At 45.6% G+C, this 13,708-nt stretch overlaps 1 protein-coding gene across 1 annotated transcript in view; it reads right to left on the minus strand.

Annotated features, from left to right (window-relative positions):
• taok3b (TAO kinase 3b) overlaps positions 1–13,708 on the minus strand; it is a 24,568-nt gene continuing 10,860 nt past the window's right edge. Inside the window, exons 4-8 of the mRNA XM_061875760.1 lie at positions 12,111–12,314; positions 7,548–7,787; positions 7,267–7,479; positions 5,351–5,533; positions 1–1,003 (exon numbers count right to left, since the gene is read on the minus strand). Of these exons, the coding sequence (XP_061731744.1) occupies positions 842–1,003; positions 5,351–5,533; positions 7,267–7,479; positions 7,548–7,787; positions 12,111–12,314 (1,002 nt within the window). The 3' untranslated portion in view covers positions 1–841. The remainder of the gene's footprint in view (positions 1,004–5,350; positions 5,534–7,266; positions 7,480–7,547; positions 7,788–12,110; positions 12,315–13,708) is intronic.

Raw genomic sequence — 13,708 nt, forward strand, 5'->3', positions numbered from 1 at the left:
TTTTTTTTTAATTTGAGACCTTATTTATTAACTAGCAGTTTGCATTTTTTCACGTTACAAAATCGTAAAGGCGAAATCTAACCTTAAAGCCGAGGAACGTGCCGAAGCGTGATTATGGCGTACTGTTCTGTTACACCCCTGATATAAATATATGCATATAAGTTAAACATGGCGCTTATGTATTTTTTTTTCTGCAACATAATGAAAAAAAAGAAGCTATGACCACTTTATTCACAAACAGCTACGATCTCTGACAGATTCATGCGTCACAACCTGAATGTGTCCTTAATAAAGTGCATGCAATAAGAAGCGAGCGGAGATGTCGGCCAATCAATCATCGCGATGGACTGCAGTCACATTCTGAGCGTTAAATGCATGGAAAAATTATAAAAAAAGGAGAACAAAGGGGGGAGGGGAGGACTGGGGGGGGTGGGGGGGGATCAGCTTATAATAATAAAAACACCACACTGGTGGTGGTGGTGGTGGGGCGGGGGGGGTCCGCAGCTCACATTCCACAATGTCCCTCCATGTCACACACACATTAATATGAACATGATGGGTTTCTATTTAAACATATCAAAGTGCCCATTTTACCAAAAAGTTTTCCTGAAGTATTCAATTCATACCAAAAAGGTGGGAGGTGGCGACGGAAAATTCCCAATAATCCATCCTCGCCGCTGTGATTCCGCTTGTGTCACAAAAGCAGTTTCTCATTTGGACGCCTCTGTCCCGAGACTATCTGGGAGAGAAGAAGAGCACACAAAGTTATCCGGCCAAACAACAAACACTGGTGCTTTAAAAAAAAGAAAAAAAAAAAGGCCGCCGCCATGTTGGTCCGCTTTCATCTGTCGTCGTCTCTCGGGAAGTCCAGAGATCCCAGGCTGCCGAATCCCAGGCTTCTGCTCTCGCTGTCGAACGTGAGCGTCTCCCGGTCCTGGCGCTCCAACAAGTGCTTGATCCTTTCCGAGCGGTCCTTCTGGAGGGCAGCCAGTTCCTCTTCAATCTGCAAAATCAAGACAAAAATAACACATTACAAAAAAAAAAGGGCTGGTTGTTGTTGTTTTTTTTGCAGTACTGATAAATGCCAAAAGGGGGCTCTAACAAGCACCGGATGGGAAAACGTGTATCCTGAATGGTCGTCATCCAGCTGCTTTATGGACCTCTGCGTGCGCTTTAAAGTGATGCTACTTAGCTATTTGTGTCACGGCCAGGGCACATTCCAACCCTCATTTTTGCGCTCTGCCGGCAAGGCTGTGGGCGATCAGCAATCAGGGCACCTGGACCTGATGAGAGGGAGCTGAGGCTCACAATTGTTTCCTAACAAAACCTTTCTACAAATAAAGTGTTTTTTTTTTATTAATTAATTGAGACCTTTATTGGTAGATTGCACAGTACAGCACATATTCCGTACAATTCACCACTAAATGGTAACTCCCCAATATTTTTTTCAACTTGTCCAAGTTAATCAACATTAAACTGCCTCCAGTTGTTGCTCAGAAGAAATACAATGACAAAACGTTTCTTCCACATATAAAAAGTGCAACATTAAACAGTTTCAAGTCAACTCCATCCATCCATTTCCTACCGCTTATTCCCTTTCGGGGTCGCGGGGGGCGCTGGCGCCTATCTCAGCTACAATCGGGCGGAAGGCGGGGTACACCCTGGACAAGTCGCCACCTCATCGCAGGGCCAACACAGATAGACAGACAACATTCACACTCACATTCACACACTAGGGCCAATTTAGTGTTGCCAATCAACCTATCCCCAGGTGCATGTCTTTGGGAAGTGGGAGGAAGCCGGAGTAGTGGGAGGAAGCCTCAGATTAATTTTTCTTCCCCCCCGTCCCCCAGCCTGGCTAACTTTGCAGTAAGAGGATATATAGGCTTATTGTTCTTCCACCATAGAAGTGGGTCAAAATCTAGTTTTTAATGCAATACAGCTACCCCCCGCGACCCCGAACGGGACAAACGGTAGAAAATGGATGGATGGATGGTCTTAAATGTGCTGCTATAACGGAGAGGCTCCGCGGTGTCTTGGCTGGGTGAGCAGGTGTCGGACACCTCAGTCGCCTTGGACGTATCCTCGCTCATCCATGCGGACTGGACATTGGCCGAGAGTGGAGTCGGCTGTCTTGGTTGCTTTGTTGGGTCTGCTCCTGTCTCTGGCCATGCTCCCTCCACCCCAGCGGACGATGGCGTGGAACACCGCAGAGGCCACCACAGTGGATATGTTTCTTTTACTTTTTATTCATAGCTGTATGTAGAAGTGTCTGGTTGTATCTGCTGCTTTAATGTCTTTAATGTCCTCTGTGTTCTTTGATGTTTGATGTTTCCCTCTTACACACATGGAAGAGGGATGTGTACTATGGCTATGAGTTGTTCTTTTCCCTTGGCCTCAGTCTGCACCCCCACTCCATGGCCTAGGCTGAGACCGATTTTTTTATTTTTTTATTTTATTTTAATCTTCTATTCCCCCCCCCTTGTTTACCTGTATGTCATCTTTTTTGTAAGGAGCGCTGGAAGCCGGCAGACCCGTCAGCGATCCTGTTCTGTCTCCCTGTAATGTTTGTCTGATCTTGAATGGGATTGTGCTGAAAATTGTAATTTTCCTGAAGGAACTCTCCTGACGGAATGAATAAAGTACTATCTAATCTAATCTAATCTAACATTTGTTATTGCTTCAGCCCTGCCTGGCTGGTCGAGGAGAGGCTGCTTGAATGCGGTGTTTGCACCACGCTCCTCTTTCTCTTACCTAAAGCGAGCTCGACTTGGGGGTGGTGACGCTTCAAAGGGGTTAGCATGTTTGACGTGTTGGCAGAAGCGTACCCTACTGCTGCTGAACATTGTCGGCAAACCTCCGTCCTCCATTGTTGTATCGTACCGCAAAGCCAAAGTGTTCCCAAAAGGGAGATGTTAGCGTGGCAGGAGGGTCTTCCAGCTCTGGCTTTTGCATGTTGTCCTAGCCCGGTTGCTGCTAGCCTGCCGTGTGTTGTGCCTTGCTCTGCATTGTTTACACAACGTGTGGTGCGCTACCTAATATGTCTGTGTGGAAACTCAGTCTGTACACCTCCGAACCGAAACAAAACCCCCGTACCAAAACGGTTCAATACAAATACACGTACCATTACACCCCTAGCGTTCCTCTAGCTGTGGCCACCTAGCTTTTAGCACGCGATTAGCTTTTTTTCATTTCAGTAAGAGTAGCCTCCGCTTTTCGCCAGTCCCTTACAAGTTTCTCGCTTACTCCAAATGTTCTTCCTGCTGCTCGATTGCCGTTCTCTGCTGCATATTTCACTACTACCAACTTGTAACCTGCAGTATATGATTTCCTTTTCGGCGCCATTTTTGTTAATGTCATGTCTATGTGATCATGTTTTGTTTTAGTCATGTTCTGTTTGTTTTTTTGGCCATTCAGTTCCTGTTTTTGCACTTCCTGGTTTGTTTTGTCACCATGACTACCCAGTAGTTTTCACCTGTCCTCATGTCTCACACCTGTTTTCACTAATCACCACAGTATTATTCAAGCCTGTCTGTTTCTGTTCTTCGTCCTGGCAACATCACCTCCTTCTCACCGTCTACCACCTTCCATGCCTTCCATGCCCCTTGTGTTTTTCCAAGTAAATTTTTTGTTATTCATGCAATTGTGCAAGTGTTTTGTTTTATGTTCATAGTTTTGTTTCATAGCCAATTTTTTGTACCGCCAGTGTGCGTACCTTTTGTTTGCTTCCTTTTTTTGTAGTTTGTTAGTATTAAAATATATTATGTACTTACATTCATGTCTTGCCCGTGCCAACTTTCCTTTGCCTTCTGGGAAAACAAACTCCATAGTCCATAGTCGTGACAGTTCAGGCATTCTAAGTTTTTATAAGTTACCGCCAATGTTGAAATTGTCAATTTTCAGAGGTACGGAAGTACCGTATTTTCGGATTATAAATCGCAGTTTTTTTCATTGTTTGGCTGGGGGTGCGACTTATACTCTGGAGCGACCTATGTGTGAAATTATTAACACATTACCGTAAAATATCTAGGCGTTTATCAGCAATCAACACACACACACGTCCACCAATAAAAATTTAGCGTGGGCGGGTCATGGCAGAAGTGCATTGTTAAAAAAAAGATGCTGCCTACTATTACTGCCGTACCAATGAAAATTGATCGTTTCAACATTGGCGGCAACTTATAAAAACTGAGAAGGGCTGAACAAGAGGAAATTATGTACTGCAGGTTACAAACTGGAAGTAGTGAAATATGCAGCTGAAAACGGCAATCGAGCAGCAGAAAGAAAATTTGGAGTAAGCGAGAAACTTGTAAGGGACTGGCGGAAAAGTTCCCCCAAAAAATGCGATTTATATATGCTTTTTACCTTCTTTATTATGCATTTTCAGCCGGTGCGACTTATACTCCGGAGCAACTTATACCATTGTAGCCAACCCTCCCGGATTTTCCGGAAAACTCCCGAAATACAGCGCCTCTCCCGAAACCCTCCCGGGACCAATTTTCTACCGAAAATCTCCCGAAATTCAGGCGGAGCTGGAGGCCACGCCCCCTCCAGCTCCATGCGGACCCGAGTGACGTGTCGACAGCCTGTTTTCATGTCCGCTTTCCCACAATATAAATGACGTTATAACTGTAGAATGATCGAGGGCGAGTTCTTGGTTTCTTATGTGGGTTTATTGATAGGCAGTCTCATTAACGTCCTCCCAGCGCGGTAACAACACACAACAACAGCAGTCACGTTTTCGTCTACCGTAAAGCAGTTTGTCTGCCGTAAACAGCAATGTTGTGACACTCTTAAACAGGACAGTACTGCCATATACTGTACATGCATATGTGACAATAACATCTACGGCTTTTAGAGAAGTGGTTCTCAACCTTTTTTCAGTGAACATTTTTTTAAATTCAAGTACCCCCTAATCAGAGCAAAGCATTTTTGGTTGAAAAAAAAAATAGATAAAGAAGTAAAATGCAGCACTATGTCATCAGTTTCTGATTTATTAAATTGTATAACAGTGCAAAATATTGCTCATTTGTAGTGGTCTTTCTTGAACTATTTGGAAAAAAAGGTATAAAAAAAACCTAAAAACTTGTTGAAAAATAAACAAGTGATTCAATTATAAATAAAGATTTCTACACATACTGCGATGAGGGGGCGACTTGTCCAGGGTGTACTCCGCCTTCCGCCCGATTGGAGCTGAGATAGGCACCAGCACCCCCCGCAAACCCAAAGGGAATAAGCGGTAGAAATGGATGGATGAATAGCTGTAAATATACTCCTCCCATCTTAACCAAGCCCCCAACAATGCCCCTCCCCCAACCACGCCCCCAATGACCTTTATTTTGGTTCCTACCTTCTGCTCAAGGTGCGCCCTGCGTATGGAGACCTTCTGCTCCAGTTTCTGTTGCTCTCTCTCGTGTTGGGTCTCCATCTGTGACCTGGTCTTCCTCTGGTAGGCGTCTAGCAGCTCCATCTCCTGCTTCAGTTGCTGCTTCAGAGCCTGACTCTCCGTCTCCTGCTCGGCTTCCAATCTCATCTGGGCAAAAACACAAAAAGCAGCGGTGACCCACGGGATGAAATATGCCCACTCAGCTTTAGTTCCTAGTTAGAACATTGCTGTTTAATTGATTGATTGAAACTTTTATTAGTAGATTGCACAGTCCAGTACATATTCCGTACAATTGACCACTAAATGGTAACACCTGAAAAAGTTTTTCAACTTGATTAAAGGCCTACTGAAATGAGATTTTCTTATTTAAACGGGGATAGCAGGTCCATTCTATGTGTCATAATTGATCATTTCGTGATATTGCCATATTTTTGCTGAAAGGATTTAGTAGAGAACATCCACGATAAAGTTCTCAACTTTTGGTCGCTAATAAAAAAGCCTTGCCTGTACCGGAAGTAGCAGACGATGTGCGCGTGACGTCACGGGTTGTGGAGCTCCTCACATCAGAACATTGTTTACAATCATGGCCACCAGCAGCGAGAGCGATTCGGACCGAGAAAGCGACGATTTCCCCATTGATTTGAGCGAGGATGAAAGATTCGTGGATGAGGAAAGGGAGAGTGAATGACAAAAAAAAAAAAAAGAAACTAGACGGCAGAACGATTCTGATGTTATTAAACAAATTTACGAGGATGATTCTGGAAAATCCCTTATCTGCTTATTGTGTTACTAGTGTTTTAGTGAGATGATATGGTTGGAGGAGTGTGACCACGGGTGTGGTGACCGGCAGTGTCTCTGAGGGAAGTCACGTTTCTCGAAGAGGCGAAGGTCGGGCGGGGCTGAGATTTTTTTTTCCCCTTCCTCCACGGTGGAAGCATCCGACGGTCGGGGGCGGCCGGTGGGAGGAGGCAAAGAAAGTCCGCAGCTGCCTCTTGACAGGTGCAGGAAAAAAGACGCAAGCTCTCCGCTCATGTCTACGGTAAGAGCCGACTTATTACTACCATTATCTCACCGAAACCTGACGGTTGACATGTAGTAGGGAACCATGTTTGCTTGACCGCTCTGTTAAATAAATGATAAATGGGTTGTACTTATATAGCGCTTTTCTACCTTCAAAGTACTCAAAGCGCTTTGACACTACTTCCACATTTACCCATTCACACACACATTCACACACTGATGGAGGGAGCTGTCATGCAAGGCGCCAACCAGCACCCATCAGGAGCAAGGGTGAAGTGTCTTGCTCAGGACACAACGGACGTGACGAGGTTGGTACTAGGTGGGATTTGAACCAGGGACGCTCGGGTTGCGCACGGCCACACTCCCACTGCGCCACGCTGTTCCATAGTAAAGTTTCACCGACATCTTTCTGGAATGTAAACAAGGAAACACCGGCTGTGTTGGTGTTGCTAAAGGTGGCCGCAATACACCGCTTCCCACCTACATCTTTCTTCTTTGACGTCTCCATTATTAATTCAACAAATTGCAAAAAAATCAGCAACACAGATGTCCAGAATACTGTGTAATTATGCGACTAAAGCAGACTATTTATAGCTGGAATCGGGCTGGAACAAAATGTCACGCGCATACCGACGTTTTCAACAGGATACCTCGCACGAAATTTAAAATTGCAATTTAGTAAACTAAAAAGGCCGTATTGGCATGTGTTGCAATGTTAATATTTCATCATTGATATATAAACTATCAGACTGCGTGGTCGGTAGTAGTGGCTTTCAGTAGGCCTTTAAGTCGGGGTCCACGTAAATCAAATCGCGGTGGACAGAGACATGGCATAGCAAGCTAACAAAGACTCCTCCTACCGCTTGTGACGCCATCATCTCATTGATGCTCTGCTCGTACTGCTCCGCCAGCACCGCCAGCTTGCGGGTCTGCTCCTCCTTCAGCCCCTTGAGGATGCTCCTGTGGTCCCCTTTGGGTGATACCTCCAGCTGGTGGTTGCGAAGAGCTTTGTACTGCTTGTTCTGCACCTTGCAAGTGTCCTGGAACTGTTTCTTGATCTGCATCTCCAGCGTCTACGGAGAAACCAGCGGTCAAAGGCAAGGCCGGGCGTCAGTCAGTCAATGTTGAAATCAGGAGGCACCTTGAGGTCCCTGGGCTGCTGACGCTGCTCCGTTGTGTGTTTCCGCTGCAGTTCCTGCTGCCGCCGGTTGTTGTACTCCTCCTGGTTGTCCAGCTCCGTTTGGTGCTGCAGACGCATGAGTTCCACGCGCAGTTTTTGCAGCATGTGAAGCTGCCTGTGCTCGAGGTCCTGGGTGCCCTCGTCCTGCCGGATTATCAGGGCGTGCTCCATCTCCTTCTGGCTCCTCTTCTTGTTCAGCTCCTGATGATAAACCATGAAGAGAAGAATTTAGATTTTTTTAATGGCGGCTGACAGCCAGTGTTGGGACTAACGCGTTACTTTGTAACGTTATTTTCGGCGGTAACGAGTAATCCATCCATCCATCCATCCATCATCTTCCGCTTATCCGAGGTCGGGTCGCGGGGGCAACAGCCTAAGCAGGAAAGCCCAGACTTCCCTATCTCCAGCCACTTCGTCTAGCTCTTCCCGGGGGATCCCGAGGCGTTCCCAGGCCAGCCGGGAGACATAGTCTTCCCAACGTGTCCTGGGTCTTCCCCGTGGCCTCCTACCGGTTGGACGTGCCCTAAACACATCCCTAGGGAGGCGTTCGGGTGGCATCCTGACCAGATGCCCGAACCACTTCATCTGGCTCCTCTCGATGTGGAGGAGCAGCGGCTTTACGTTGAGCTCCTCCCGGATGGCAGAGCTTCTCACCCTATCTCTAAGGGAGAGCCCCGCCACCCGGCGGAGGAAACTCATTTCGGCCGCTTGTACCCGTGATCTTATCCTTTCGGTCATGACCCAAAGCTCATGACCATAGGTGAGGATGGGAACGTAGATCGACCGGTAAATTGAGAGCTTTGCCTTCCGGCTCAGCTCCTTCTTCACCACAACGGATCGATACAACGTCCTCATTACTGAAGACGCCGCACCGATCCGCCTGTCGATCTCACGATCCACTCTTCCCCCACTTGTGAACAAGACTCCTAGGTACTTGAACTCCTCCACTTGGGGCAGGGTCTCCTCCCCAACCCGGAGATGGCACTCCACCCTTTTCCGGGCGAGAACCATGGACTTGGACTTGGAGGTGCTGATTCTCATTCCGGTCGCTTCACACTCGGCTGCGAACCGATCCAGTGAGAGCTGAAGATCCCGGTCAGATGAAGCCATCAGGACTACATCATCTGCAAAAAGCAGAGACCTAATCCCGTGGCCACCAAACCGGAACCCCTCAACGCCTTGGCTGCGCCTAGAAATTCTATCCATAAAAGTTATGAACAGTAATCTAACGAGTAATCTAACGCGTTATTTTTTTATATTCAGTAACTCAGTTACCGTTACTACATGATGCGTTACTGCGTTATTTTTAGGGACCGAATGTCCCTTTGGGACAGAGGACCCTTTTGTATTTCTAAGGTTTTATTATTCCATTTCCATTTACTACCGCTTATCCCCTTTTGGGGTCGCGGGGGGCGCTGGCGCCTATCTCAGCTACAATCGGGCGGAAGGCGGGGTACACCCTGGACAAGTCTCCACCTCATCGCAGGGCCAAAACAGATAGACAGACAACATTCACACTCACATTCACACACTAGGGCCAAGTTGGTGATCCCAATCAACCTATCCCCAGGTGCATGTTTTTGGAAGTGGGAGGAAGCCGGAGTACCAGGAGGGAACCCACGCATTCACGGGGAGAACATGCAAACTCCACACAGAAAGTTCCCGAGCCTGGATTTGAACCCAGGACTGCAGGAACTTCGTATTGTGAGGCAGACGCACTAACCCCTCTGCCACCGTGAAGCCCGGTTTTATTATTCCATGATATTATTCTGCCGGCTCTTTGAGCTGTAATTTGACCCCCTTAACATGCTTCAAAACTCGCCAAATTTTACACACACATCAGGACTGGCAAAAATTGCGATCTAATCAAAAAACCAAAACCCAAAACTTAAAATTGCGCTCTAGCGCCCCCTAGGAAAAAACACAGACAAAACTGCTTGTAACTTCCGTTAGGAATGTTGTAGAGACATGAAACAAAAACCTCTATGTAGATCTGACTTAGACATACATTTCATACGCTCACATTCTTCAGTAAAAATCAACATGAAGTTGACGAAAACCCCTTCAAAACAAAAGTTTCCTAAAAAATTTCATTTTTGCCTCTTTGAGCTGTAATTTGACCCCCGTAAAATGCTTCAAAACTCCCCAAACTGGACACACACATCAGGACTGGCGAAATATGCGATCTAATAAAAAACCAAACCCCAAAACTCAAAATTGCGCTCTAGCGCCCCCTAGGAAAAAAAACACAGACAAAACTGCTTGTAACTTCCGGTTGGAATGTCGCAGAGACATGAAACAAAAACCTCTATGTAGGTCTCACTTAGACCTACATTTCATTCATTAACATCCTTCAGCAAAAATCAACAGGAAGTTGGCAATCACCCCTTCAAAACAAAAGGTTTGTAAAAAAACGGTCACCTTTTTTAAACATTATCTCCTCTGAGTGCGTTTGTTGTGTCGGCTTCAAACTAGCACAGGGAAGAGATTGAACCCTTCTGATTAAAAGCTGACGAAATAGTTTTTCTAACTGCTCCGGTTTTGATTTTACGAGCCTTCAAAGAACCGCTGCACTGATGCTGCTGCTGTCTCAAGATGGCCCCTTAAAAGCAGGAAGCACCAGCGTGACCACACAATGCAGAGAAGGTAAGTAATGTGCGGGTAAAGATATGTTGACTGGGTGAAAGAAGGAGGCACCAGTTTGACTCCAGGATACAGAGAAGGTAGGTAATGTGGAGGTAAAGATATGTTGTCTGGGTGATGGCAGGAAGCACCAGCGTGTATGGGTGAAAGAAAGAAGCACCAGTGTGACCCCAGGATGCAGGGAAGGTAGGTAATGTGCAGGTAAAGATATGTTGAATGGGTAAAGGCAGGAAACACCAGCAAAATTCAGTCCCGTCCATCGCTGCTTGCAGCTTTAATTTTATATCGTATCGGCTAGAAACAGAATATCTGAGTGTGTTTTATTGGAGAGCTGCAGTGTCGTCCTTCTGATTATTGCTGTGTCACAAGCCGTAGATTTTGGTGTGATTTTTGGCGTGTCTGTGTTTACTAACAAGACATCATGGTGGAGCCGAAGCCGAGTTTCTTCACATGTAGATATTCTCACTACTTTTCTTTTGTCGATCACAAAGGAAAAAAAGCATTTTAGTCAAATTTAAGTTGTGTCCTGGCTCAAAGATCCTATCTACTGCCCAAAACAGCGATTCAAATCTGCTGAAACAGCTACAAAAGCAACATGCTACAACGAAGCCAGTAAAAAGAGACACACTTGACCTAAAGATTTTAACGGAGGGACTGCTAGCCAGGACAACATTGCAGCGTATGTGCTAGAAGACATGCAGGCTATTTCTACAGTGGAGTCACCCTCTTTCAGGCAGCCAATTAGCATGATAGCGGCCATCAAACGGCAATTGGCACAAATACATTTTCCAAGTTCCTGGGCACAGTGGACAGTGAGTACACAAACATGGAAAGCAAGCTAAAGAAAACTCTCCAAACTCTGCCTCTGCTCATCATTCAGCACTGAAGGTACACATACTCTGTCAATTATCTTATATACTCTTTCATTCTAGACTTCTAGCGTGTTTGATTATCACATCACTCTAAATGTATAGACTATAAAGTGTCATGTCTGTGTGATCATGTTTTGTTTTAGTCAATCAATCAATCAATCAATGTTTACTTATATATCCCTAAATCACTAGTGTCTCAAAGGGCTGCACAAACCACCACGACATCCTCGGTAGGCCCACATAAGGGCAAGGAAAACTCACACCCAGTGGGACGTCGGTGACAATGATGACTATGAGAACCTCGGAGAGGAGGAAAGCAATGGATGTCGAGCGGGTCTAACATGATACTGTGAAAGTTCAATCCATAATGGATCCAATACAGTCGCGAGAGTCCAGTCCAAAGCGGATCCAACACAGCAGCGAGAGTCCCGTCCACAGCGGAGCCAGCAGGAAACCATCCCAAGCGGAGGCGGATCAGCAGCGCAGAGATGTCCCCAGCCGATACACAGGCAATCAGTAAATGGCCATCGGATCGGACCGGACCCCCTCCACAAGGGAGAGTGGGACATAGGAGAAAAAGAAAAGAAACGGCAGATCAACTGGTCTAAAAAGGGAGTCTATTTAAAGGCTAGAGTATACAAATGAGTTTTAAGGTGAGACTTAAATGCTTCTACTGAGGTGGCATCTCGAACTGTTACCGGGAGGGCATTCCAGAGTACTGGAGCCCGAAATGAAAAAGCTCTATAGCCCGTCATGTCGCATAGTCATGTTCGGTTTTGTTTTTGGACTCTTTGTGCACTTTTGTTTGTTATGTCACCATAGCAACCCATTAGTTTGACGTGTTGAGTCTCGCACCTGTTTTCGCTGATCATGTCACTGCTATTTAAGCCGGTCTGTTTGTGTTGTTCGTCCTGGCGACTTTACCTTTACTCATGTCATGCCATGCTACCTCTGTCACTCATGCCAATCCATAGTTTTGTTTCATGTCATGTTGACGTAAAACACCTACCTCTCGCAGTTGCTCCTGTTCAAACTCCTGCTTCCTGACCAGACTGCGGCGTCTGAGCGCCCGGCAGCTGCGCTCGTAGACGAGCCTCTGCTGGGCCAGCAGGTGAGCTTCCTCCTCAGCCTGAGAGCGCTGTATTGTTTCTTTGTGCCTGGACAGACGCTCATGCTTCTCCTCCTTGGGTGTGCAAGGGTCCTCGCTCATTTCCTGCATCATCATCATCATCACGGTCAGGGCGTGCAACAGAGAGACAAGAGAGAGTGAGGTTTGTATTCAGGTTAGAGATGTCCGATAATGGCTTTTTTGTCGATATCCGATATTGTCCAACTCTTAATTAACAATTCCGATATCAACCGATACCGATAAATACAGTCGTGGAATTAACTCATAATCATGCCTAATTTTGTTGCAATGCCCCGCTGGATGCATTAAACAATGTAACAAGGTTTTCCGAAATAAATCAACTCAAGTTATGGGAAAAAATGCCAACATGGTACTGCCATGTTTATTATTGAAGTCACAAAGTGTATTGTTTTTTTTTAACGTGCCTCAAAACAGCAGCTTGGAATTTGGGACATGCTCTCCCTGAGAGAGCATTAGGAGGTTGAGGTGGGCGGGGTGGGGGTGGGCTGGGGGGTGTATATTGTAGCATCCTGAAAGAGTTAGAGCTGCAAGGGGTTCTGGGTATTTGTTCTGTTGTGTTACGGTGCGGATGTTCTCCCGAAATGTGTTTGTCATTCTCGTTTGGTGTGGGTTCACAGTGTGGCGTATATTTGTAACAGCGTTAAAGTTGTTTATACAGCCACCCTCAGTGTGACCTGTATGGCTGTTGACCAAGTATGCCTTGCATTCACTTGTGTGCGCGAAAAGCCTTAGATACTATGTGATTGGGCCTAACCCTAACCCACGCCAAGGCAGTGCCTTTAAGCCAATCGGGAGAAATTCGTGAGAATGGTTGCCCCGGGAGATTTTCGGGAGGGGCACTGAAATTAGGGAGTGTCCCGGGAAAATCAGGAGGGGTGGCATTAGTGCTGCAAATCTTTGGGTGTCCCACGATTCGATTCAATATCGATTCTTGGGGTCACGATTCGATTCAAAATCAATTTTTTTTTTTTCAATTCAACACGATTCTCGATTTAAAAACGATTTTTTTTCCGATTTAAAAGGATTCTCTATTCATTCAATACATAGGATTTCAGCAGGATCTACCCCAGTCTGCTGACATGCTAGCAGAGTAGTAGATTTTTGTAAAAAGCTTTTAATAATTGTAAAGGACAATGTTTTATCAACTGATTGCAATAATGTAAATTTGTTTTCACTATTAAACGAACCAAAAATATGACTTATTTTATCTTTGTGAAAACATTGGACACAGTGTGTTGTCAAGCTTATGAGATGCGATGCAAGTGTAAGCCACTGTGACATTTTTTTATAATTTTTACAAATGTCTAATGATAATGTCAATGAGGGATTTTTAATCACTGCTATGCTGAAATTATAACTAATATTGATACTGTTGTTGATAATATTCATTTTTGTTTCACTACTTTTGGTTTGTTCTGTGTCGTGTTTGTCTCCTCTCAATTGCTCTGTTTATTGCA

The sequence above is a fragment of the Nerophis ophidion genome, linkage group LG17 (genome assembly GCF_033978795.1).
Source record: "Nerophis ophidion isolate RoL-2023_Sa linkage group LG17, RoL_Noph_v1.0, whole genome shotgun sequence".
NCBI lineage: Eukaryota > Metazoa > Chordata > Actinopteri > Syngnathiformes > Syngnathidae > Nerophis > Nerophis ophidion.